The 27,844-nt window shown below is 39.1% G+C and overlaps 1 protein-coding gene across 8 annotated transcripts in view; it reads left to right on the forward strand.

Annotated features, from left to right (window-relative positions):
• Positions 1-27,844, forward strand: part of LOC102218820 (ryanodine receptor 1-like) — a 127,378-nt gene that overhangs the window by 50,972 nt on the left and 48,562 nt on the right. For all 8 annotated transcript variants that reach the window (XM_023351631.1, XM_023351626.1, XM_023351629.1 and 5 more), the window contains 33 exons: positions 369-595; positions 1,027-1,471; positions 2,263-2,826; positions 3,540-3,740; positions 5,660-5,771; positions 7,435-7,578; positions 7,668-7,941; positions 9,084-9,201; positions 9,298-9,430; positions 9,627-9,721; positions 9,823-9,958; positions 10,047-10,230; positions 10,771-10,882; positions 11,817-11,937; positions 12,761-12,930; positions 14,537-14,757; positions 14,906-14,996; positions 15,365-15,505; positions 16,203-16,366; positions 16,972-17,050; positions 17,128-17,217; positions 17,297-17,434; positions 17,803-17,880; positions 17,959-18,034; positions 19,015-19,138; positions 20,112-20,227; positions 20,313-20,380; positions 21,409-21,530; positions 21,732-21,781; positions 23,941-24,001; positions 24,084-24,210; positions 26,698-26,806; positions 26,911-26,992. In XM_023351631.1, the coding sequence (XP_023207399.1) occupies positions 369-595; positions 1,027-1,471; positions 2,263-2,826; positions 3,540-3,740; positions 5,660-5,771; positions 7,435-7,578; positions 7,668-7,941; positions 9,084-9,201; positions 9,298-9,430; positions 9,627-9,721; positions 9,823-9,958; positions 10,047-10,230; positions 10,771-10,882; positions 11,817-11,937; positions 12,761-12,930; positions 14,537-14,757; positions 14,906-14,996; positions 15,365-15,505; positions 16,203-16,366; positions 16,972-17,050; positions 17,128-17,217; positions 17,297-17,434; positions 17,803-17,880; positions 17,959-18,034; positions 19,015-19,138; positions 20,112-20,227; positions 20,313-20,380; positions 21,409-21,530; positions 21,732-21,781; positions 23,941-24,001; positions 24,084-24,210; positions 26,698-26,806; positions 26,911-26,992 (4,973 nt within the window). The remainder of the gene's footprint in view (positions 1-368; positions 596-1,026; positions 1,472-2,262; positions 2,827-3,539; positions 3,741-5,659; positions 5,772-7,434; positions 7,579-7,667; positions 7,942-9,083; positions 9,202-9,297; positions 9,431-9,626; positions 9,722-9,822; positions 9,959-10,046; positions 10,231-10,770; positions 10,883-11,816; positions 11,938-12,760; positions 12,931-14,536; positions 14,758-14,905; positions 14,997-15,364; positions 15,506-16,202; positions 16,367-16,971; positions 17,051-17,127; positions 17,218-17,296; positions 17,435-17,802; positions 17,881-17,958; positions 18,035-19,014; positions 19,139-20,111; positions 20,228-20,312; positions 20,381-21,408; positions 21,531-21,731; positions 21,782-23,940; positions 24,002-24,083; positions 24,211-26,697; positions 26,807-26,910; positions 26,993-27,844) is intronic.

Genomic DNA, 27,844 nt, shown 5'->3' on the forward strand with positions numbered 1-27,844 from the left:
TGGACCAAGCTCCTCCTTCATGGACCAAGCTCCTCCTCTAATCTGCAGTTTCCAAGTTTCTGTTTCAAAGAGCAGCTCCTTCAGACTAGCTAGCAGCAATTAGCAAACATTGTTAAAGGGTTAATAGAGGAGCCATATTGTGATGACTTCATGAAGTCGGAGTTTCAGAAAGAGCAGAAGCTTCTTAAAGAGACAGAAGCCCAATTTCAAACCGTTAAATCAGAAAATAACATTTCTGTAAAGTCTTATTTTATATATGTAGCATTTTCATAGGTACTGAAGATAGCATAGTTACTAGATTGTTCTATAAAATGACAACATAATACATAATACTGCCCCTTTAAAAGAGTCTGTCTCTCTTATTCCAGAACATCATGCCGATATCAGCAGCAATGTTCCGCAGCGAACGGATGAATCCCGTCCCCCAGTGTCCTCCCAGGCTGGACGTCCAGATGCTAACGCCAGTCATCTGGAGCCGCATGCCCAATAACTTCCTGAAACCGGAGGTGGGCAAAGTAGGCGAGCGACTGGGTTGGTCGGTGGAGTGTGTTGAACCTCTCATCATGATGGCCCTCCACATCCCAGAGGAAAACAGGTCAGAAAATGGGCTTTAAAACATTAAAAAACACCTGTTAATTTAGTTGTTTGGTTTTTTTTGTCATATTACTTGTACTAAGTTGGGTATCATGGTTTAGAGCTACATTGGAATAAGAGCATCAGCTGGGTAGCACACGGCTTATCTTTGGTATATCTTACAAATATCTTAGTACACCTGAAATAAGCTAAAATTAACTGACAAGTAACTTTTTAGCAAATATACAAGCTTGTTTTAAGTCTGATTCCACAAAATGTGCATTTTTTTATATTTGAAAACAACTTTGGTCACCAATCGAACCGAATCTACTGGGGTGAAAACAACCTTATTCTTCACTTTGGTCATTTTCAATCTGGGTAGAGGTTTTACAGAGAAATACTTCCCAAAAACGGCCAAACTTCTTGATTAAAGTTGTTTTGTTTCTTTTACAGGTGTATTGACATCCTGGAGCTTTCGGAGCGCCTGGACCTCATGAAGTTCCACTACCACACGCTCATGCTGTACTGCGCCGTTTGTGCACTTGGTAACAACCGAGTGGCTCACGCGTTGTGCAGCCACGTCGACGAGTCTCAGCTCTTCTACGCCACGGAGAACACGTACCTCCCCGGGCCTCTGCGCAGCGGCTACTACGACCTGCTGATCAGCATTCACCTGGAGTCGGCTAAGCGGGCGCGTCTGGGCACCAACAGGGAGTTCATCATCCCCATGACGGAGGAGACGCTCAGCATCAAGCTTTACCCTGACGTGAAGAAGGCCCATTCTCTGCCTGGCGTCGGACTCACCACCTGCTTACGCCCAAAGCTGCACTTCTCATCGGTCAACTTTGTCGGCACAAACCCAGATATTTACACTCTCAGTCCTGTTTTTCCTTTACAGGTAAAACAAAAACACAAACAGAAAGCACTAGCAGATAAATGACAGGATGCAAATTATCGAATTAATGAGTTAATTGATCTTATCGGTCTAATGATTAATTGATAATCACCCACTTGAGTATTTTATAATTTTTTTCACAATTGCCTAATTGGAAAAAAAAAACTTTTAAAAATATTTTTGTCAACTGTGTTAAATACTGAATGATATGGTAAAAAAAACCAAACAACTCATCCAAACGTATTGAAAAATGCACGTTTGTATCAAAATTAATGATTTGTTTTCATAATTCTAATTTCTGCAATTTTACGGTCATTGGAAACGCAGCTGGTGAGGAGCAGCACAAACTTTATTGCCTTTGTGGCACATCAATCATTTTTGACTGATGTTGACACTGCTCTGTCATGCAACGCTCTAAAGGTGAAAATTAAGGAGCTTGTTGAGTGTTTATATTTTACATGTAACTACATACATATGAAAGATTTCTGTTTTGAAATATACTTTATTTCAAAACAGAAATTTGGTGCATAAAGAGCATTTTTCATCCGAAACCAGACTCCATTTGGACAGTTTCTCTTTCCCGTTCTGGTATGGCCTTGCCTTCTTTATTTCTGTATCAACTGACTTCACTTAGCTATGACCAGTGGCGCCTTCTGCTGGATGGCGGCCAAACTACAACACTAAAAGAAGGTCGAACATTATTAGTTAATCAGCTGGAACTAACCATTAAATCGATAATAGTAAATTAAGTGTATCCATCCCAATTTGATAGTTTTGGGTTTTTTTCGCTGCAGGAGTTGAAAACCAGAGCCATTAGCATGGTAACAGAAGCTGTGCTGGACGGGAGCCAGGCAATGCGCGACCCAGTAGGGGGCAGCGTTGAGTTCCACTTCGTCCCGATCCTGAAGCTCATCAGCACGCTGCTCATCATGGGCATCTTCAACGACGAGGACACCAAGCACATCCTGAAGATGATCGATCCCAGCGTCTTCAGCGGCAAAGAGGAGGAGGAAGGAGAAAACGCCGAAGAGGGGGAAGCCGCTGAGGGAGAGAGCGAGGAGCAGAAGGAGGAGGAAGCTGCTGATGCAGAGCTTGAAGACGAGGGGGTCGGCGATGAGGAAGAGGAGCTGAAAGAGCTGGAGAAAGGAGAGCAAGAGGGCGATCAGGCTGAGCCGAAGGAGGAAGGCGAGGAAGGTGGACATAAGGAGGAAGAGGAGTTCAAAGGGGGAAAAGTGGATGGAGAGAAAGCAGAGGAAGAAAAGGAGAAAGAGGCAGTGGAAGCAGAAGCCAAAGAGGAAGAGGGGGCTCCAGAGGAAGGACTACTTCAAATGAAGCTGCCGGAGTCCGTCAAGCTGCAGGTGATTAGAGTGTCTCGCCTCTGATTGGACAGCCTGAATGTTACCATTTACATCCGGAAATGCCGCACATGCGTAAAACTCTGGAGGGCAAAAAGGTGATTCTTTTACCGGCCATCCATTGTAGCCACGCTGCCGCTGTAGAACAGCAACGTTAACTAAACGAAACCTGGAGATGTAGGTATTATTAATTTAATCCAGTGGGTCACAGCAAATGGAAAGTAACGCAGAAAAACGTTAAAGAACAACGCAAAACCACGCTACACGCAGACTCGTTGCCATAGGAACTGACAACAACAATACTTTACATATCAGGATTCAACACCAAAAAACATGCAAACTTTTCCCACACACAGAACATTCAGTCTGTTAGTTTTTTTTACTATTAAGTGATTGTTGTGCTAGATTAGCTGCTAAATGTAAACACCTGCTCTACCAATGATCTGCCAGAGTTTGTGTGTGGGTCACCGTTTTTTATATTTTTTAACTGAACCACAGAAACACACAGAATTCCTCTACATGTTATCTACATCTACATGTTAAGGTTGTCAAAGTCAAGCCAGCATAACTGACCTACTTCCCTCTCCCTGAGTTTGTTTTAATTTATGAGATTAATAGATCTATTGCGACAGTCCTATCTCTGACCTGTTCGTTTTAGGTGAATATTAATATCAGAGAAGAGGCCAGCACCTAAAACTCTTGGCTTTTCTTTCCAGATGTGCACCCTTCTGCAGTACTTCTGCGACTGCGAGCTCAGGCACAGAGTGGAAACCATCGTTGCCTACTCGGACAACTTTGTTCAAGACGTCCAGAAGAACCAACGCGTGCGCTACAACCAGCTGATGAGAGCCTTCACCATGTCGGCCGCAGAGACCGCCCGCAAGACCCGCGAGTTCCGCTCGCCGCCTCAAGACCAGGTACCAGCAGAAACAGAACCAGTTACACAAACACCAGGCCTGGAGGGGGAGACTGAAATCAAGTGGAGACTTTTATAAGCCTGGAGGGCCATCAGGCTTTACTTGTCCCCCACCAGGCTGAGCATTGTTTATTTTACATGAATCCCCTGCATGTTATTGTTTCAGGGTTTCCGTGCAAAAGGTAGTAAATTAAATGAGCTGAAATTAAGGCCAGTAAAAGGTAGTAAATATTTAATCAACTCTCCAAAATATTTTTAATTTTCTATTGATGCTCACTTATTGTGTTAAGTTAGTTGGTTTTACTGAAATCTGTATAAAATGGTAACTACTGTACTGGTAGGACCTGAGCTGATAGACTCCAAGCTGCTGTGCGCATGCGTAGTGTTGGAACCGCTAGCTAGTCAGTTTGCGCTTCGCCATGGGAAAATATAAGCTTTCACAACTTTGGCTCGATGATCCGAGATTCAAAGAGTAGGATTGACCGAAAGGCATTTTGTAAAGTATGCAGGAAAAAAATCTAAATTTGACCTGGAACGATGTGACGGTGATTAAATGAGACCGACCGGAGCGTCCGCCATTCATCAGCAGCAGCGGGTTCCTGCGCGGGTTGAGGCTCCACCGTGGAGCAGATTCCCGTTTTGTTTTTTGGTGCTAAACGAAGAGATGTAACTTCAAACTCAAGCTCAGCTATGAGCCAAAGTTTTACCAGCGAGGCGACGGGAGCTGCAGACTCTGAAGCTCAGAGCCGAGCTGCTCTGAACACCGCAGCAGCTAAAGTAGGTTAAATATCACCAACCTAACAGGCTGCAGTGTGAACAAACTCAAAAGTTAACATTCCACTACAATTGTAGGAAAAGTGGTAGAATTTTTACCTACAACTTTATTATTCATTATTAGCTGATACCATTTAGACACTTTTCATCGCGTTATTGTTTACATCCGGAAATTTCACCAAGGCAAAAAGACGATTCTTCTCTTTGCCATCCGTAGCCGGTACAACGGTTCCGGTAACTAAATGAAACCTTCTTAATTTAGAGCAACGGGAAAACAACTCAGAAAAACCGTCAAAGAACAACTCAAAATCACTCGTATCCCCTCCTCCCCCACTTTCCGTGTCGGCTAGCTACGCGCAGACTCGTTGCCATAGCAACAAGCAGCTCCACTATATGTATGAGGATCCAACACCATAAAACCCGCAAACGTTTCCCACGCAAAGAGCAACACATTCCGTCCTTAACAGTTTCATGTGTTCAGGCTTGATGTTTATTTTGGGATTATAAAATGATCATCTGAACACGCCGGTCGCTGATTAGCTCATTTAAACAGCTGCTCTGATTGTAACGATGATCTGACAGAGTTGGTGTGTTGGTCACCGAAACACATGGACATTTGTTTATTTAAACCATTGACCTGTGAAATATAATACCCTTGAACCTTGTTATCGAGTTGTCCTAATGTTAAAAATTAGTAGCAAACTAACATTCTATTGAGAGTAAAAAATAGGTTGTGAAATTGGAATGTCATTGCATTTTACTGATATCCTTTAAAAAAAATCCTAAGTCTTATTGTTTTAGGATAAGCAATAAAAATAGTGCTTTCTGTTTTTAACATGTGAGGTTTTAAGATAAAGTCACAGTTAGACCTTCAAGTAAGTGGGATAAAGTTGTACATGAGCCGTCATCCTACATGGGTCGGTGCACTGATTGCAGCTTTCTCACAGGTCGTATATTATCAATCTATAAAATGTTTGATCTGCCGATTTCAATTTAGCCAGCAGCAGCAAAAAAAATCTTTTTTGTCTTGTGTGTACTTTGGTTTGGAGATTTTGGCCAACATGACAAAGTTTGGACACCCATAAACATGCTAAACTTAACACAAAATGATGCTAATGTGTTTCTCCCACTTTGCGGCTCTAACAGGTTATTTTACTGACCAACTTTAAACATGGTCCAGAGGATGAAGACTGTCCTGTTCCTGAGGACGTGAGAGAAACGCTGGTGTATTTCCACAACGACATCCTGCTTCATTGTGGTGAGAAGTTCTTCCTATTGGTATCTTCAAATGTTGATTGCATTTGTCAATTTCAATTTTCAGTTACAAAAGTTGCCATTTCTTGCAAAACAGCAATACGAATGCTAATCCATCCATCTATTTTCTTCCGTTTATTCGGGGTCGGGTCGCGGGGGTAGCAGCTTCAGAAGGGAGGCTCAGACTTCCCTCTCCCCAGCCACTTCTTCCAGCTCTTCCGGGGGAATCCCGAGGCGTTCCCAGGCCAGCCGAGAGACATAGTCCCTCCAGCGTGTCCTGGGTCTTCCCCGGGGCCTCCTCCCGGTGGGACGTGCCCGGAACACCTCACCAGGGAGGCGTCCAGGAGGCATCCTGACCAGATGCCCGAGCCACCTCAACTGGCTCCTCTCGATGTGAAGGAGCAGCGGCTCTACTCTGAGTCCCTCCCGGATGACTGAGCTTCTCACCCTATCTCTAAGGGAGAGCCCAGCCACCCTACGGAGAAAACCCATTTCGGCCGCTTGTATCCGCGATCTCGTTCTTTTGGTCATGACCCAAAGCTCATGACCATAGATGAGAACGTAGATCGTAGAACGTAGATCAACCGGTAAATCGAGAGCTTCGCTTTTTGGCCCAATCCGCATGTCGATCTCCCGCTCCCTTCTTCCCCCATTCGTGAACAAGATCCCGAGATACTTGAACTCCTCCACTTGGGACAGGACACCCCCCTGACCCGGAGAAGGCACTCTACCCTTTTCCGGCTCAAGACCATGATGGCCTCGGATTTGGAGTCACCAATCCTCATCCCGGCCGAACCGCTCCAGCGAGAGCTGCAGATCACGACCTGATGAAGCCAGTAGGACCACATCATCTGCAAAAAGCAGAGATGAGATCCTAAGGCCACCAAATCGGACCCCCTCAACACCTTGGCTGGTCTAGAGATTCTGTCCATGAAAGTGATGAACAGAATCGGTGACAAAGGGCAGCCCTGGCGGAGTCCAACTCTCACCGGAAACGAGCCCGACTTACTGCCGGCAATGCGGACCAGGCTCTGACACCGGTCATACAGGGACCTGACAGCCCGTATCAAAGGGCCCGGTACCCCATACTCCCGGAGAACCCCCCACAGGGCTCCCCAAGGGACACGGTCGAACGCCTTCTCCAAGTCCACAAAACACATGTAGACTGGTTGGGCGAACTCCCAGAACCCTCCAGGACCCTGCTGAGGGTGTAGAGCTGGTCCAGTGTTCCACGACCAGAACCAGAACCACACTGCTCTTCCTGAATGCTAATCTGTATTTTATATATTCTAATATTTTACATGAAGCCAATGGAGGAAGAGGAGTGTTCAGGGAGTGGAAAACAGTAAAACATACAGCAATGGTGCTTATATTCTTTCAAAGCAGACACCCTTGGCTACGTTTTGATGCAAAAAAAAATTTCTCTACAGTGAAATTTGTAGAATCAGGAGGATTTTTCCACAAAAGTTAAAATATTTAAAATGATGTAAACGCTGAAATTACCAAAAGATATATGAGAAGTCTCCAGAACAAGGTGAATGTTTTGAGATATAAATTGCTGAAATAAGTTGAAGTATGGAGAAGTTGTTAAGTGAAGAAAAATGTCTGGAAGACAGAATAATGAGAAAGAAAAACACAATTTTGATTGTTTGATTATGTATCTTAAGGGATTCACATTGAGCATGAAGCACAGGAGGAAGAGGTGGACACGTCTCTCAGGGGTAGACTTCTCAGTTTGGTGGAAAAGGTGAAGAACTTCCGCAAAAAGGAAGAAGAGGAAGTGCCAGAGGTGGAGGAGGAACCAAAACCAAGTACAATGAACAGTAAAATTACAAGATTTTTAAAATACTTGAAATAAAATGTATTCCCAAAATAAATGAATCCCCGATGTGTCACTCAGGTACCCTTCAGGAGCTCATCTCCCACACTATGATCCACTGGGCCCAGGAGTCTTTCATCCAGAACCCGGAACTGGTGCGTCTGATGTTCAGTTTGCTCCACAGGATGTACGACGGGCTCGGCGAGCTGATCCGCGCTCTGCCCAAAGCCTACGCCATCAACGCCGTGTCTGTGCAAGACACCATGGACCTGCTGGAGTGTTTGGGGCAGATCCGATCGCTGCTCATCGTCCAGATGGGTCCAGAAGAAGAGAGGCTTATGATCCAGAGCATCGGGTCAGAAGATTTTACATTGATAAAGTTTTCTTGTTTAAAGGTGACCTATTATGCTTCCTTGACCAGCTTAGGATAGGTCTATGGTCTATACAAATCATGTTTATTACATTTTTTCCACCAAATCATTCTTACATAATGAGATTTTAATCTGCTCAGTTCTGCCTATTTTGAGTTCCTTGTTTTAGGTCTCTGTCTCTTTAAATCCAAGTAAGCTGCTGCTAGCCACGCCCCCCCAACTCAACGTTAACACGTGAAAATGGCTGAAAACAGATGCTCAATTATCCAGCCATACATCTTTGAAAAGCATTTGTAGAGCCTCCTACTCAACCAACAAGACTGCAGCCAATAAGATTCTATAGAGAATGGCAATAATTAATCAATTCAGAATGATCAAAAATTGATTTTAGTCTGCTTACTTTTTTGTAAAAAATATTTGAATTTTGTTTTAATTTAGGAAAAAGACAGGCAGCTAAGCCAACCTAATATCGGTAAATTAAGTTGCAGAATTTTATTCACAATCTTATTTTTGTTTAAATATAAACTGATGGAATTTGGAACCTTCTAAAATTGTTTTAGATAAATGTTTTTTTGTTTACACATAATTTAAATAGAATCTCTAGACTGAAAAGAAAAATTGGTTTATGAATCGAAAATCATTTCTGAATTGAATCGAGAACCTATAAATTGGAATCGAAAGGAATCTCTAGACACTGGAGGATTCACATCTCATATTTCTAGATGGTAGATCAACAACAAACTCTTGTCTTTTCCAGCAGCCATTGCACAGCGCATTCAGTGGTAAAACCAGCTGACCAAATGTGCTAGAACTCCTCTGGGGTTACTAGGTAGCAAGTCTGCTGGGGTTGCTAGGTAACGGACAGTGCTTTCTGATTTGTTACATTACAATCTGGAGGTTTCTGAAATGGCTCATTTTCCAGACACCAACAAACATGAACTTATTTCCAAAAACCAGCCTGGGTCTGTTTTTTTAAGTGCTACAGTTGTTTTTAGTACCAGTAGAGAACAAAATTAGTATTTTGCGTAGTAGGTCCCCTTTAAAAGTTGTTTCTGTGAGTCATGTATGCATCAAATCATTCTGACACTTCCTCCAAATCGGTTACATATTTTCTGCTGCATTGCAGGAACATCATGAACAACAAGGTTTTCTATCAGCACCCCAACCTGATGAGAGCTCTTGGCATGCATGAAACCGTCATGGAGGTCATGGTCAACGTGTTAGGTGGCGGTGGAGACTCAAAAGTAATTTAAAATTGTTCCGCATCTTTTACTTTAAAGCACTTCTTCTTCTACTTCCCTTTAGGAAATGGTAAAAAATTCTTGGGCTTTTGTTTCCAGGAGATTCGGTTCCCCCAAATGGTGACAAACTGCTGTCGTTTCCTGTGTTACTTCTGTCGCATCAGCCGGCAGAACCAGCGCTCCATGTTCGACCACCTGAACTACCTGCTGCAGAACAGTGGCATTGGCTTGGGTCAGCACGCTCATTTTCTAGCCTAGATTACATTCATTTAAATCCATATCTTTGAGGATGGAGTAAATCTGTGAGAGAATAAATAAGCAAAAGGAAAGAAATACCAAAAATAGATGCAAATGATCCTTATTCTGTTGCATTGTGCCCTGCTGTCAGTAAGGTGGAGAACAGTTGAATTTTTTTCTTCTACATGCAGGCATGCGTGGGTCAACGCCTCTGGATGTGGCTGCTGCCTCCTGCATTGACAACAATGAGCTGGCTTTGGCTTTACAGGAGCAAGACCTTGAAATGGTTGGAGCAATTTAACCATAAAACACCAAAACAAGTAAAAATCTGTGTGAGAAACAGCTTAGAATAATCCATTTCTCTGCTTAACGTTGACGCTAATGTAGGTGGTGACGTATCTGGCTGGCTGCGGACTGCAGAGTTGTCCGATGCTCCTGTCGAAGGGTTACCCCGACATCGGCTGGAACCCGTGTGGAGGAGAGAGATACCTGGACTTCCTGCGCTTTGCTGTTTTTGTCAATGGTCTCCTACCAATATTAGCATGAGTTAGCATGTTGGTTTAAATTCAAATCAGCAGTTTCCTAGACGTCCATCTTCCTCTTTCTCGCAGGGGAGAGTGTTGAAGAGAATGCCAACGTCGTTGTGCGTTTGCTAATCCGTCGCCCCGAATGTTTTGGCCCAGCGCTAAGAGGAGAGGGTGGCAACGGTCTACTGGCGGCCATGGAGGAGGCCATTAAAATATCTGAGGACCCTGCGAGGGACGGACCAACGGTGAAAAAAGACAGACGATTCATGTGAGGGCGTGAAGATCATACGACGAGAAATTAGGGGCATGGTAGATAGGAGTAAATATCTGGTAAAAATCTTAGAAATTTTCTGTAAAAAAAGGAAATTTCTGACCTCGAAAAGTAAAAATATTGACAGAATAAAAGGAAGAGTATATTTCCACCAAGAAACTCTAGAAAAAAACTGGAAATTTCTGAATAAGAAAAGTAGAAAATTTTCTAGGAAAAACTACATTTTCTAGGAAAAAAGAACAGTTCTGAGCTTGAATAGTCGAAAATGTGCTAGATAAAACTCAATAGAAAGAACTTTGAAATTTCTGAGTATCGAACTTAAAAACATTTCAACTTTTGGAGATTTTTTGAGTTTCAAAATTTGAACATTTTCAACTTTTCAAACTGAGAAATTTTGATTTTTTTAATAGATTAATCTAAAAATGTTAGTGTTTTTTCTCTACATACAATGGCCCTAATATGCCCTCATGAGATAAACAACTTCAACAGGCTCACCTGAGTCCTTTTGTTCTATCCGGTGGTCTGATTGGTTGGCAGGTTTGGAGGTGAGGGACAGCATGAGGAGAACCGCGTTCACCTGGGAAACGCCATCATGTCCTTCTACTCTGCACTCATTGACCTGCTGGGTCGCTGTGCTCCGGAGATGCATGTAAGAAACAAGTTTAATGTGATTTTATGAGTGCAAGTTATTGACTAATGAGTTAATATAAATTGATTATCAATCGACTACCGATTACTTGATAAGCGTCCATTTTCTTAAAAACTTGACTTTTCGCTTGTGTGAAATCATCATCCCATATTATAAAACATAATTAATTTTGAACATTATTCTGTCATCTGTTTCATTACACAAACAGAACATTGTGGTTTTCTCACATTATTAAACTTAGACATATTTATAAAACATAGCAAAACCGAAACATCTCAATTTACTGAACAGATCAATAAAAGATGAAAGGAGTAACACTTGAAGGAATGTTAAAACGCGGCTCCGCCTTTTTGCCGTCACGTCATCATCTTGGTAGCACGGCAGTCATTTTAAAATGAGAAGTTGACGTTGCTTCGTCACGCAGCTTGGCTGAAATAGCGCTATAAAGCTTAAAATTAACTTAGAGTTTTTGAGTGTTTATATTTTAAAAAACAGAACCGCATAAAATTCCTCATTAATCCCACACCGGACTCTGTTTGGACCGTTTCTCTGCCCGGTTGTGTTATGACTCCGCCATCTTGTATCAATGGCTCCGCTTAAAATTGACCAGCGGCGCCCTCTCCTGGATGGCGGTCAAATTACAACACTAACGAAGGTCTAACTGGACGTTATTAGTTAAACGACTGGAGCTAATTTTAATCTAATAAACCATTAATCGACAAATTAATATCTTAAGTAATTGTTCGCATCCCTACTTAATTATTTTCAATGAAAACCAAACAGGAAAAACAAAAAATGATATAAAATTAGGCTCTACTTGTAATATGGAAATAGTTTCATACTTCAGGGAGCTTTGTTGAGTAGTTTTCAGATCTCTAAGTTGAATTTTTGAAGGATAAACTGTATGATTGTCTTTATTTTTGTTTATTTGCAGCTAATCCAAGCAGGAAAAGGTGAAGCTCTACGAATCCGCGCCATCCTTCGATCTCTAGTGCCCATTGAGGACCTGGTGGGGGTAATAAGCTTGCCAGTACAGATACCTGCCTATGGTAAAGGTAAGTCAATTAATATTTTTGGATAAATAAATGTATAAAACGTCCTGCAACAGACTGGCAACCTGTCCAGGGTGTACTCTGCCACTCACCTGAAACGTTAGCTGGAGATAGGCACCAGCACAACTCCCGACCCCTCTAGGGACAAGAGTGTTAGAAAATGGATGGATGAAATGTACAAAACTTTTAAATCTTAGGTTTTTGGAAAGCCTTGAGCTACAGGAAGAACCTCAAAATATCTTTTTTTTAAATTGCTATTTGCTGTCGGGCTTAATTTTTTCTATCTTACTTATGCTGAACCCAGCTAACATTGAGTTTAATTATCTCAGTAACAGCATTTACAATCAAAAGTAAAAGAACAATCTGGCCATTTTTATTATTACAGCCTCCTAGGGGCTTGTGGGAAATCTTTTATTTTGCTCTACCTCAAAATAAATTTGCAAATACATCTTGGTTTATTTTGTATGCAGTCACAATAATAATAATTATTAATTTAAAGAGCCTTGTAAAAACATAAATATACATTTTTAACTATTTGGTGCAGAAAATTGGTGGAAAATCGATATATAACTGGTGTTTATGTTTGTGTAATATCTTTCAGTAGAGATCAGACAACCAACACGAAAAAGACACAACCAAAACTGGCAGATGATGATAGTATAATGTAGTTCAATTGGAAAGTAGAGCAACGTGAAACCAAACTACACCAGACGAAAAATATTTTCCTGGTGCTTTTTTCCGACCAGCTGGTCCAATTTCTCAATGGATCCATAATATTTTGATGATTAATATCTTCTTTCATTTGTAATTTCCTTCCAATCCACAGACAGTCAGATCATAGAGCCAAAGATGTCTGCCAGTTTTGTGCCAGACCACAAGGCCTCCATGGTGTTGTTCCTCGACAGAGTCTACGGCATCGACAATCAGGACTTCCTGCTTCATGTGCTGGAGGTCGGGTTCCTGCCCGACATGAGAGCTGCCGCCTCTCTGGATACAGTGAGTCGAATGAAGCAACTCCGCATATTTTTAAGAGTTTGAATGTGAACCTTAAAGGTGATCTATTATTCTTCCTGTGGGCTAAGAAAACATGTTTATTAATTTTTTTCCACAAAATCAATCTCTGATAAAACAATAAATCAACAACAATATATGTTGTGATAGACATGTCGTCAATATCTGATCGAATATTCAGTTTATAGAATATTCACTGAGCCACCTGGCATTCTGGGAGATGTAGGCAGAGGAAAGGCTTTAGCTGCTCAGTCTCTCAAGACTAGCTAAGCTAGGTTGGTGGAATCAACTAACACACTCACTCTTTGGTTACCTAGCAACTGTTAAGGAAGAAAAGTTATTATGTTAGCTTAAATTTTGGAAAAAGCATGGCTCTCCTTTTCCTCCTGTTAGCCGGGTCGCGAGCGGATGTCATCACGGCTGCAAAAGTACGGCGAAACAGAATGACGTCACAGATCACAGAGTTTAATTCATACAGAGCAATCGACAACAAAGCTGCAGAGATACAGAGATATGCATTTTCTCATGAAAATAAAAACACACAAGGGAAGACAAACGAACACAGAGACAGACAAAGGCGCCCACGTGGAGAAAAGATGAAAAAACTCTCAACTCTCCGGTGCTGACCTGAAACTATAAACCAAAAGGGTGTTTCCCTATTTAATATATGCAAAGAAGGCGTTCTGCTCTTCGACCAATTAGAACTCCCTCAGGCCCCCAAAGAAAGTTGGGACTTCCTGATTTATAGCAAAGGTGTCTGTTTTTTATCTAAGCAAAGGGCGGACTACCCCGTGGTCATCTCTGCCTGATACGGAAGATCCCTGGCGCCAAGAAGTCTCTTCTGCTCTATCGGAATTGTAAATTTTATTGCTGTGTCTGTCAAAAGGGGGAGGAAAAAAGGGCCCTGCCTGCCTGTCTGCCATTCCCAGTTCCCACATGCTCAACAGAAAACCGTTCCAAATAAAAGTGTTGGCTATACCATTACACGTGTCGTATATTAGCTGTATTAAGCACCAACAAATAATCATTTTCCTTTACACAACTCATTCATTCTTTGGTTACCTAACAACAACTTATTGAGTAACTTGTGCAGCAGCAGTTTAATGTTTAATCCTCTTAACTTCTTAAAAATAAAAAGCAATGACATAGAGCGAAAACTGTGGCTAAAACAGGAAAAGTGACACCATCTGTTAGACAGTATTTCAGATATTTACAACAAAAAACTAATCAATAATTATCAATATTGATTTTCCAGCCAAATTGTGTCATATCAGCAAGTGGTTTCTGGATGCTAAGTCAACAACAACCCATTGTACAGTTCATACAGCGGTAAAACCAGCTGAGTAACTGTACTGGAACTCAGGTTGAGTTGCTAGGTAACGGGCAGAACTCTGTTGGTGTTGCTAGGTAACAGCACTGTGCCTATGGAATACGACTTGACATTTAGGAGGTTTTTATTTTTTTGACACCAATGAACATTAACTTATTGGTAAAAAACAGCAGAGTAGAGACCCACACGGAGGTATAAAAACCAGCAAGAAGTGAATTCTGCCTAACAGGTCTCCTTTATCGACTGTTCTGTCTGATTCAGGTGGCCTTCAGTACGACTGAAATGGCGCTGGCCCTGAACCGCTACCTCTGCTCGGCTGTTTTGCCGCTGCTCACCAAGTGCGCCCCGCTGTTCGCCGGGACGGACCATCGGGCCATCATGATCGACTCCATGCTTCACACCATTTACCGCCTGTCCCGGGGCCGAGCCCTGACCAAGGCCCAGAGGGACGTGATCGAAGAGTGTCTCATGTCACTCTGCAAGTCAGTATTACACATGCTAGACACTCAAAGTAATTTAATAAAAAAATTTAAAAAATGGTTGAATTACATCTTGTGATCCAAACTCAGTAAAAAGTTTGTTTCTAGTCCATAAAATGTCACTTACTAAAGGTCGGGGTGATATCTACAGGTACCTCAGACCCTCCATGCTGCAGCATCTGCTCAGGCGGCTGGTATTTGATGTACCCATCCTGAATGAATATGCAAAGATGCCTCTAAAGGTCAGCTTCCTGTTTGATCGCCTCTTATATTCTGTATTTCAGCAGGGATTGCATAATTATTTGGCTAATTAATAACAACAAATAACAATTTGTTATTAATGAAATGATTAGATATAGTTTTTATTAAGTTTATGACTTTGGAAAGATGACTTAAAACACTATGAATGCTGGAAGGACTGGTGCAGTCCAATAACTTATTTTGGAAAATGGGGTCCAACAATTTTGTCTAAAATACAGTTTATACACATTACATTTAATGCCAGATCCATGCAAATTCACACAGGCACCTATACAACCTGTGGTTTTATGACTGTTTGTCTAAATATCTGCTATTATTAAATTCACATTTCACCTTTTTTGAATTTCAGCTGCTCACAAATCACTACGAACGCTGCTGGAAGTACTACTGTTTACCAAACGGATGGGCAAACTTTGGAGTGACCTCAGAGGAGGAGCTTCATCTTTCTCGGAAGCTCTTTTGGGGAATATTTGAATCGTTGGCACACAAGGTGAGAGATTAGTTTCAGCTTGTTTAATTTCCATAGGATTTATGACATGATTAGTTCACACAAACAGGAGCAGCAGCGGGCAAAGGATAGTTCTGATGTACTTGTCGGATTTTCTGTACATTTACTCGTTTATATCCTTTAGCTAAAACCATAACTTACAGAAAGGTTTATGAAGCATTAAATGGATCAGTATCAGTCCATGGAAGGGGACCAAAAATTTCACAAAATTATCTAAAACATATCAGCATAGCTAAAGTTAGCACATTAGCATTATCCTCTGCTAAATACCTAATTGGTATAGAGGGACTAATTTTATAAATTATGTAGAACAAATATTGGGTATCAACATAGTTGAAGTTAGCATGTTAGCATTAGCCTCCTTTAATAACCATATTAGTGGAGCGATTTATCATTAGAAGAACTAATTTTACAGAATATGTAGAACAAATGGTGCAATATTAACATCGTTGACGTCAGCTTGTTAGCATTAGCCTTTGCTAAATACCTGATTGGTGTATTGCTTTAGCATTAGAGGAGCTAATATTAAGGATTAGTGCTTTAGGCTTAAAAAGCTAATTTTTTAGCTAGCCGTGCTCACCACCTGTCACCTCTGCAGATACACCAAGAAATAGATTAGAACAAAGTGTGACAAAACAAAATCCCAAAAAGCTGTTTTCTTCTCTGATTCACTCTTCAGAAATTTGATGCTGAGCTTTTTAAGATCGCCATGCCGTGCCTCTGCGCCATAGCTGGAGCCATTCCTCCTGACTATGTGGATGCTACCTACTCCTCTCACACTGAGAAAAAGGCCTCAGTCGACGCTGAGGGCAACTTTGATCCCAAACCAGTTGAAACCACAAAGTAAGTTCTCCTTATTATAGTTTTTCTGTATAAATTACAGAATTGTAATGGATGTAGATTTGTTTTTGGTTATTACACTACAAAAACACCTTTCACATTTTACCAAGTATTTTTGGTCTAGTTTCTAGTGGAAATATCTTAGTATACTTGAAATAATATAAACTAACTCAAAAGCAACTTTTCAGCAAGATATTTTAAGTAAATAATTTCTTAATATTGATCAAAAAGTTCCCGTTCCCATGTTTTAAGTGAGATAACCTACCATTGGAACTAGAACTGGGTTGCTAGGTAACGGGCAGGGCTTGGCTGGAGTTGCTAGGTAACGGTGCAGTGGAACATTCTACCAGTTTTTGTATCAATATTAAGGAATTATTTACTTAAAACAAGCCTTTTTATCTTGCTGAAAAGTTATCTTTAAGTTGGTTTATTTTATTTAAAGTTTACTAAGACATTTGCACTAGAAACTAGACTGTAAATATTTGGTAAAATTTTGTGTGTTTGCAGTGTAGAAGTTAAATTTCACGATGTAAATCAGCCGTTTTCAAAAGCAAATCTGGATATTTCAGTAACTGAATGTACATTAAAGACAGTAAATTCTCCCACAGCACCATTATACCAGAGAGGCTGGATGCTTTCATCAACAAGTACGCAGAACACACTCATGATAAGTGGGCTTTTGAAAAGGTCAGTGAAAAACAAAATGTAGCATCTGATGAAAATATAGTCCTGTCCTTAATGTTTACCTCCAAATGGTTTCCCAGATTCAGAACAACTGGACCTATGGAGAGGTTCTGGACGAGAACGCGAAGACTCACCCAATGTTGCGGCCGTACAAAACGTTCTCTGAAAAGGTGACGATTCCTCTGCTTTCTGAAAAATTTGTTTTTAAGTGATTTTTTTTTTTTTAGTTTAATCTTTTTTGGGCCTCAGGATAAGGAGATATACCGCTGGCCTATTAAAGAATCAATCAAGGCCATGCTGGCATGGGAGTGGACCCTGGAGAAAGCCAGGGATGGAGAGGGAGAGGTGGAGAAGGCGTCGACACGCAAGATTTCCCAGACTGCTCAGGTACAAGACACAGCAGAAAAATATGTATTCATGGGAGTTTTTACACTGAAAAAACGCAAATAAGTCACACAACTTACTTCTTTATTCTCCTACCAATGTGATCAAAACATATTTCCATCAGTAAAATGTAAAACTGTGCAATAAATCCACTAACTTCATTTTCCACCAATGCTCTCCTTGGGCTTTAATAGTTCAGAGTGATGGCAGCAGGGCAGCCATCTTGTTTGATTTTTTTCTTATTTGATGTTTATAGCTTCTATTTACATTTTGAATTCAGATCAACGTTACGACAAAATATTAAGATCAAGTTATGATTTTATATTTTTAATTACATAAGATGACTGATATTTGTTTTTATTTGTCTTTAGGCCACATATGATCCCAGTCATGGCTACAACCCTCAGCCAATAGACATCTCAGGGATGGCTTTGTCCAGAGAACTGCAGGTATGCAAATTTCTGTTATTATCATCATATTATGCTTTGAAATCTTGACAAATTGTGTCTCTTTTTCTCTTTATGCAGTCTATGGCTGAGCAACTGGCTGAGAACTACCACAACACCTGGGGCAGGAAGAAGAAACTTGAGCTACAGGCTAAAGGCAGAGTTATCGTCTTGTTTTAAAGGGGATCTATTATGCAGAATTCACATTTTACATGTGCAAAATCCTGAAGGGCATAAAGCTGCTCACTAACATTAATTAGCTTTGGTTTTAGCTGTCAATTTGTCAACATAACGCGCTAAATCTTAAATGTACGCCTGATATATAAAAGAAAACGCTATGACAACTAGATAACAAGGTCCAAGGGTAACACATTTCACAGCGCAGGAAAAAGATTTAATAAAAAAATCAAATAAAATAGTGAGGCATAGGGAAGTAGATTAGTTATGCTAGCTTGACTATGACAACCTGGTCATGTAGATGTGCTGTGGAATTCGGTGTGTTTCGGTTCAGTTAAAAAATATAAATAAAAAAAAAGGTGACCCATAATATATAATTCTTAGGTGACGTCACAATTCTGTGAACTTTGTACTTGACAGCCATCTTGGTATTCGGTTGCTATGAGCTGCCGAGCTAACAAAAATTAGCTTAGCTGATGTAGCTTATATTTGCTAGCTAAAACAGACATGTAGCCTACATGTTTGTTACTACATGTACTTACTCTGCCAGTCACCAGAACCTTCCTATTCACACAGCGCTCTGGCGTCCTTTACAAAGTCTTTTTAATATTGATTGTGTGCGTCCATGGACTTTAGTTGAAGCTCCTCCATTTTGTGTTCACTAGGCAACTAACTATGTCACAGTATGAGATCGGAGACATCTTGTCTGCATCGTCTGACCATTTTCCTTCTCCATCTCATACGAGTCGATCCTGACAGGAGCCATTTTGTTCAAGTATTTTTCTCTTTTGGTCAAGAGCGTCCACATATTTTCTTTTTGTTGGTCTTGAAAACATGGTTTGTTTTGAATAATGCTGTGATTGTCTACTAAGAGGGCCAGTTGAGTCCAGTTCAGACTTGTGGGAACTATGTATTGAATATCTTTAAGAGAGTCCTGATCAGGATAATGTTGTCCACCAGGTGGCGGTACACACCCTCTGCTGGTGCCATACGACACCCTGACAGCCAAGGAGAAGGCCCGCGACAGAGAGAAAGCCCAGGATCTGCTCAAGTTCCTCCAGCTTAACGGATACGCTGTGACGAGGCAAGCCGGACGTTCGTTCTTTCGTTCCATCCATCCATCCATCCATCCATCCATCCATCCATCCATCCATCCATCCATCCATCCATCCATCCATCCATCCATCCATCCATCCATCCATTTATTTTATTTGTGTAGCACATTCCCCCAAAAAGCATTTTTGATCTGATTTTTTATCTATTAGTTATGTTTGTCATTCTGAATGGATTCAGTTAACATGCTGGTAATGCCCCACATGCTACAGTATTTCAGTTAACCTTAGTATTTTTGGATAATATTAGCTTATATTTCCTCAGTTTGCACACTGAATGGAGTTACTTTATGTTTGTCAATATGCTAGTGATAACCCTCATGCTAACAATAACCTAGTATGTAAAATAAATATTTTAGCTAATTGTTGATTTATTAGCTATATCTATCATTCTGAATGGATTCAGTCAATGTAAGTCAACATGCTGGAAATACCCTACATGCTACTTAAGCTAACCTTAGTATTTTGACTACTTTTAGCTGATACACTGATGTTAGCATACTAAATGGAATAAGTCTATGTTAGTCAACATAAGCTATTGATGAGATTTTTGTCCACCTTAGCATTGTTGCTAATTTTCAGCATCAGAATGCTGGGTTCTAACTGACACGCACGCTTTGGCAGGACCTTTTAAATTTCTTCAGAAATGTTCTAGTGTTCTCCTTATAATGTTTCAAAAGCAACTCTAACCAGGTGGGTTTTTAGTCTAGACTTAAAGGAACTCAGTGTTTTGCAGTTTGTTCCCGATATGTGGTGCATAGAAGCTGAACGCTGGCAACAGTATTTTAAAGTCTATTCTCTGAGCTACAGTGTAGGGGCTGTAGAACTGGGGTGATGTGCTCCATCTTCCTGGTTTTAGTCAGAACACCAGCAGCAGCGTTCTGGATCAGCTTCGTCCTCGTCTGCTCGGTTCACTGACTGTCCGTCTCTTTGTCCCGTCTTCAGGGGCCTGAAGGACATGGAGCAGGACATTTCCTCCATCGAGAAGCGTTTCGCCTACGGATTCCTCCAGAAGCTTCTCAAATGGATGGACATCGCTCAGGAATTCATCGCTCATCTCGGTGCGCTGGTTTTAAGAGCTAAGCTGCCATTTGATTTCCTGCGCTGAACTAATGAGCAGCTTGTTTTCTCGTTGATTAACAACAGAGGCCGTAGTTAGCAGTGGTCGCGTAGAGAAGTCGCCACATGAACAGGAAATCAAATTCTTCGCCAAGGTGAGCTGAAGGAATTTAGCTTTGAATGAGTTTAATGTTAATTTACTTTCAGCCCCAAAGGAAGCATTTAATAGCCAGAGTTTGGAAATATGTCGGGAGTAGTATTATGTTGTAACGAGATATAACACTCGTTAAAACAAAAGTTTTTCATTTTAACGAGTTGCAAAATTTGTTAAAATGACAACTTTTCTGAAAAATTTTACTAAAATAAAATTTGTTGTTTTACCTTTATAACCATATATAAAATTTGTTAAAGAAGAAAGTTTTACACTAACGGATGTAAAATTTGTTAAAAAAAGAGAGTTTGTTGTTACAAAATTATATAAAACTCATTAAAAAGAGGAAATTTCACGTTGCAAGAAGATAAAAAAACTTGAAAAGGAAGAAAGTTTCATTTCATAATGAAGTGTGAAAGGTTTCATGTTATTTAGCTAAATGCATAAATGCTGCCTCAGATTTTAGATGGGCGTCATTCCTGCCAGAAAGTTTTATCAGAAAATACAGTTTTTTGTTTTTACTTCAAAATTCTGTCTTTTAATTACAAGAAAATATGTATATTAATTTGATGTAATTATGTACTAATTGCACCAAATTTTATTTTATTCGCAAACTTCCTTTGTGTTTTTGCAGCTGGACGGTTCCTTTGGTCATTTTCTTATCAGACACTTTTCCATTTCTTGTTAGCTTGATTAGCGAAGCAGCTTGAAAATGAGCATCAGAAATAATATTTAAATCAATTCTATCTCAATGTCAAATTTATTTGTATAGCACATTTAAAACCAAGTAATTGTTCGAAATAAAAAAAAAGCCACACAATTTACACCAACCATCGTAACACAAAACAGAGATTAAATCAGTTCAACTAAAACACAGAGATTAAACAGGAAACAGGTTGAGTAAAATTATAATATTTTAATAACAAAGAACAAACATTTTCCAACTGGTGGCCTCCATTTTGAAAAACGCTGGCCTATCAGATTATTATTTTCTGTTCTGAAAGTTTAAACGTCGCCTTTTCTTGTTGCTAGATTCTCTTGCCGCTCGTCAATCAGTACTTCAAGAACCACTGCCTGTACTTCCTGTCCACTCCTGCCAAGGTTCTGGGCAGCGGCGGCCATTCCTCCAACAAGGAGAAGGAGATGATCGCCAGGTTTGTGTTTGCGTTTATCGGCCGCCCGGACCGCGTCTGTCCTCTCCTGCTGCCATATCCCTCCATGTCTCGTGTTAGAGATTATCCGTTATTTCCTTGACCTCTTATACTTTTTGTGTACCTGAAACGTTTGACCTTTGCCCCCTCCTCACCATCCTCCCTCCCTGTCCCTGCTTCTCCTCTTTTCTCCTCCGATCTCAGTATCTTCTGTAAGTTGGCTGCCTTGGTGAGGCACAGAGTTTCTCTTTTTGGTAAGGAATTTGCATGGTGGTGTCATTTTTTCTATCCTGTCTTCCTCCTGTTTTTCTTTTATTTATTCACCACTTTATCATTTCCTCCCACATCACTGAGTTTCCTGTCTAACGCTTCTTTCTCTTCAGCTCAGCTCCTGCTTGGCTTCTATGTTTTCTGCAGTTTTGTGATTTTAGAAGTTGTCTTTTTATGGCTTTGGAGACATTTATTAAAACAGTGTAAACAGAATTAACCAGGTTTAATATGGAGAGAAGTTTGTCCCAATGTAATTGTAGGCAAAGATTTAAATAGAAAAATACAAATGTAGGAAAAAATGCATTAAAATACTCTGAGAGAGTAATTTACAATGTGTATGCAATAGAAAAACCTACATTTATGCAGTTTTCAATTTTTTCAGATTTTATTTTTATTCTTTTTTTTATTTCTTGGTTAAAAAGATATTTCTTAGCCTTTTTCCATTATTTCTCAAATTGTTTTTTTTCTAGATTTTTTTTAAAAAAAGAAAAGTTTAAAATGTTTCAAATTGTATGTTTTCAAATTAGTTTTTTATATTTAAAATTTTAAAATTACTTTTTCATATTTTTTATGTTTTCAGATTTTATTTTTAAAAAAGTTATTTCTTCATATTTCTATCAATTGCTTTAAAACCTTTTCAGATTAAAAATTTTCAACTATTTTCTTAAGGTTTTGTAACACTTTTTATATTTTTAAACTAATTTTATATTTAAAAAATATTTTTAAATAATGTTCATAAAATGCATTAGCTCAGATGATCCTCACATTTGTTACCTGTAATGTGTAATTACATAAAATTCTAGGACAGGATCTATTTTATTACATGCTCACTTCTTACCTGAAATATGTTAAATACAACAAATATTTCCTTAAAGTGTGATCTATTTCATTACATTTACTTGTCACCTTTATTGTTCACTTTGAACTGTTTAATTACACATTAAACATTTAAAGATGGACTCTTTCACCTGGTTTGCTTGTTGCATTAAGTGTTTACTGAAAAATGTCTGATTATATAATTGTTTACTTTAATCACATAAAATGTTTATTTAAAAATATAATCTTTCATTACATCTATGTTTATTACCTGACATATTTTAAATATACATTTTTACTTAAAATGTGATTAATTTCATCACCTGTTTACCTGCAACTTGAAGAGCTTAAATCAAATGTTTCATGAATGTTTTACCACATTAAATTATTAAATGAGAGAAAACAGACATTTCCAACTAGGAAGCTACAAAGCGCTTCTTCTGAGTCTGTGTTCACTTCTGAAAAACACCTATATACTTCATTCATGATGTTGCTGTCAGATTCTCCTCGTTAGTTGTAAAACATTACAAATACGGTAACAACTTGCTGTCAAACACGTTTATACATGTAAGATTTTCAACTATAAGATACACATTTAAATTACCCTTAAAGCTTTGTTTTTGATTGAGAAGTATTTCAATGTTTCAGTTTTGAAAACTTTTTTTTAAATTATTTTACATTTTTGAAACGTGTTCTTTGGTTGCAGTAATATTGGAACAAATGTCTCTCCGTAGATGAACCGCTGGTGTTGCTCTGCGGCTCTGTCATGTGTTGCCAGCCTGGCTTGTAGAGGCAATAGATGCTGTATCTTCATTTTTATCTGCTTCACCACCATGAATCTCTAAAAGTCTCTTTTATTTGAGTCAGTGGTCTGATCGACAGCGAACACAGAGACTTTGATTTTTTATTTTTATTCTGGCTTCTTGTAATTTTTTAGTGGTGTTCATCAGACGTTCTCCAAACTTTTTAGATTTTTGTTTCTCTTTCGGCTTAGTCTGCCTTATTTTCTTTTAATTTTTTTAAGAGCACTACCATTTTATGAGAAATTGAGTCATCAAATTGATAAATTTTGCACACACAGAACCAAAGGAACAAATTTAATAGATTCTTTCAGAATTGATTTAATGGTAGTGTGAGTTTAATTGTTTTCTAACATCATTTGATTCAAATATACTTCTGTATTTGTTTATGCCAAACTTTTAAACAGGATTTCTTTAGTATTGATAGGAAAACTGGTGCTTTTAATCATTTAAGTTACTTGAGCTTTTGTATTAAATTTGTACGGAAGTAAAGCAGTGACGGATCATAATCTGTGTGCCGTTTACAGGAACGGACGCACCTGCAGTGGTAAATTGTCTGCACATTCTTTCGCAGTCCCTTGATGCAAGGTAAATCACCACCATCATCAGAGAGGCTGAAAATAAATAGACACAACGCTTTTCTATTTTGATCATAATTTTATTTTTCCAGGACTGTTATGAAGTCAGGCCCGGAGATTGTGAAGGCTATCCTGCGCCAGTTCTTTGAGAGTGCTGCAGATGACATAGAAAAGATGGTGGAGAATCTGAAACTGGGAAAAGTGTCGAGTAAAACGCAGGTGAGCGAGAACACAAATACAGGAAGTTCAAAATGTTAACAGTGTGTTTGAAAAAGTGAGTAAAACCCCAAATCCTGAGTAACTTCCTATTATTTTAGTAAAACTACTAATGTGATTTTTGCCAAGTTAATTTTTTTCTTACTAAAAATAGTGATTAAACTAATTAGCAGTGCTAGGTACCGCTAACTAAGAAGTTAGTTTTGCGAACCCTAAAACACTAATCATAAGCATTGGTTCCTGCTAATGCTAAAGCCCTACACCAACAAGGCATTTAGCAGGGGCTAATGCTAACAAATTAAAGAATTCCAGTTGATAATCAAAACTTCAACCCAGAAGTTGAACTTTATTCAACTGAACGTTTATATAACAGCCAAGGAAATTAACGCTTTCAAATGTATCCAGAAAAATTAACATGGGGACGCTAATTAAGCTAAACGTTTTCAAAGTTAGCTAAAGCGCTAACTTAAACCAATTAGCACCAAAACTGATAATTGGTCCCGGACAGAATCCATCAGGATGACTATCCTTCCACCCTTACTGTACTTATTTCAATGTCTGCCAGTCAGAATCCCATCTAAACAGTTCTCAGAATGGGATAGATTAATAGCGAGGTATCTGTGGCAGGGCAAAAAGGCCAGAATTAAGCTTAAAACTAAAAAAAGAAAAGGCTGGAATGGGCCTTCCCTGTTTACAGGAGTACTACCATGCAGCCCAGCTGAGACCTTTAGTCTGCCTCTGTTCACCATCATATACTGCAGCTTGGAAGGAAATAGAAGACACGACAATAAAAGGAATCCCAATAACAGCCCTACTTAGTGATTATAAATTACAAGAAGAACAGCAGATCCCAGAAGACTCCACAACAGGCAGCTTTCTCAAGTCCTGGCAGGAATTGGCTAAAATTTGCAGAATAAGAGATGCATCTAAAATTATGAGGTGGTGCGCCTATGTTTCGGATTTTGCACCAAATAGGATTGATAACAGATTCAAGTTATGGACCTCAAAAGGCTTAACTACCTATTATTAATTTGTCCACAAAGGGATATTTCAGAGTTTTGAAACCTTACAGAAGGATCATGGACTGGAAAAAGATTATTTTTTAGGTACCTGCAGGTGAGACATTATTTTAATAGAAATTTTAAAGAGGTGTTGAGAAAAAATGATTCAAGTTTCATGGAGGTATTTCTAACACTAATTAAACCAGATCAGACAGCAGAATTATCTCTAAGTTATACAATGCCATACAGCTATCTAAACATGAGAATACAGAATACATAAAGAGGAAATGGGAAAAGGAAATTAAGGTAATAATCTCACAAGAAGGCTGGGAAGAAATATGTCAGCTGCAGTGGGTCTCAACTGGATCAAACACATGGCGGGAGTTTTGTTGGAAAAACATTGCACAATTTTTTGTTCCACCCATTCAGAGACGATATGAAAACAACGGGGACGCCTGCTGGAGACTCTGCGGGTCTAAAGGAGCCAAACCACTTCCATGTTTGTTGGGACTGCCAAGTAATAAAACCATATTGGGAAGAGTTCCACAAGCATAATGAAAATATATTCAATGTAAAAATTTCATTCAAATGTGAAACGTTGTACTTGGGCAACCTACAGTTGGACACATGGACCAACCAAGACAAAAAACTGCTGGCTATACTGGCAGCCAGTAAGAAAGCCATCACAAGGAAATGGCTAAAACCAGACCCACCCACCATCGACGAATGGATTGAAATTGTTTATCAGATTTATGTTATGGAAAAGATTTCTTTCTCCCTCCAAGTTGAAAAAGGAAAGTTTTATAAGATCTGGACCAATTGGACTGAGTATGTAAAACCAATTAGATCCGACTTCATTTGATTGTTCTGGTGAACTATGTGCCCTTGTATGTTATTGTGTTTTTTTTATTGCTCGAGATGGTGCAATCCCTGTTATTGTTCAATTCTGTTCATTTTTGTTATTGTTCAAAACTAAAATTAGTAATAGTCTGTAAAAGAAAATACCAGACAGGCAGTATGGATAAAATCACTTGGACTCTCTGGTTGTATACTTATGTACGATCTTAATGGATAAAGCTGTAATTAACGAATGTGATGGAAATCTGTCTTTCTAAATAAAAAAATAATGACAAAAAACAACAACTGATAATTGGTGGTATCAAAGTGCTATTTTGAATTTAAAACTCATATCTGTTACATTATTCACTAAATGGTTAAGAGATCAAACATTAGCAATGCCTGTTTAATAGTCAGTTAGTTTGGTAATCTGGTTTTTGTCATACAGTGATAAGCGGGTCGTTCAGGAACTCTACAAGCTAATTATGTCTGGCACAAACTGCTAGCCTTTTAATGAGGAGTTTAAAATTGTTATTAAATAGTTTTTTAAAAATATATTTTACTTCTGTTACAGTCTATAGTTTCACATAAAAGCCAGAATTAGATTTTTATTGTTGTGAGCTGATATCTGTTTGCCTTCTTGTTTATTTAGGTTAAAGGGGTTTCCCAGAACATCAGCTACACCACAAACGCCTTACTACCTGTCCTCACTTCGCTGTTTGGACACATTGCCCAACACCAGTTTGGCGATGACGTTATCTGTGAGTTATTTCAGTTGACTCTAATGAATCTATATTGTTGGTTTGTTTTTATTAATACTTTGCTGGAAACTTACCAAAAAAATCCTCTTTTTTTAAATCCATAGTGGATGACCTGCAGATATCCTGCTATCGTTTGATGTGCAGCATATATTCTTTGGGAACTGTCAAGACTCCGCATGTGGAGAAGTAAGTAATTTGGGGAATTAGCTTTAAAAAAATCCTATTTGTATTGATCATTGATTAAAGTTTTAAATGGTACTTAAACAGTATTTTGTACACTATAGAAATATTAGACCACATTAGCATCAACAAAGCTGACATTAGCATAACAGTGCTAATTTTAGCATTTTCATTTTTTGAGACCAATTTTGATTTCATTTGATTTGACCTAATTGAGAATGTTTCCTAAGGATCTCAAGTTTTGTGTCTTATGCAGACATATAAAAAACGCCAGGTGAGCTAAACGCTACCTACCATAACGTTTAGTTTACGGAAAAGTCAGGAAACAATAGCCTACATGGTTTAACAATTTAATTTCTTTATATTTAAATTACTTTGTAAATTACCTTGAGACAACATTTGATGTAGATGGGATTATATAGATAAACTGAATTAAAATGGAACATGTAACGTTAATGTTTTTTTAATAATAGAAAACAGCAGCAATGCTAACATTAGCATTACCTCATGGCAACAATTTGTGGTATTGTGTCTCATATTGAGCATTGACAAGAGGTTGGCACATTTGAAATGAGAATCAAAAGGGTTTGGTGCATTTAGCAGCTGCTAATCGTATTATATTTTGCTATTATTAGCAATTTTTGGCTCATCTAACAAAGCTAGTTTTTTATTTATTTTGTTTTCATTTAATTATTTTCATCCAGACAGCTACATGCTCTGGACAAGCACTTGGAGCCGTTAGCGGTTGCTAATGCTATCCTTTTTTTTCTTCTCTTTTGTTTTGGCTTGTATTAACAAATGTTCCAGCAATGCTAACATTAGTGTCTCATAGTTGAAGTGAGCAGTTGGATTTTGAAA

Source organism: Xiphophorus maculatus, chromosome 18 (assembly GCF_002775205.1).
Source record: "Xiphophorus maculatus strain JP 163 A chromosome 18, X_maculatus-5.0-male, whole genome shotgun sequence".
Taxonomy (NCBI): domain Eukaryota; kingdom Metazoa; phylum Chordata; class Actinopteri; order Cyprinodontiformes; family Poeciliidae; genus Xiphophorus; species Xiphophorus maculatus.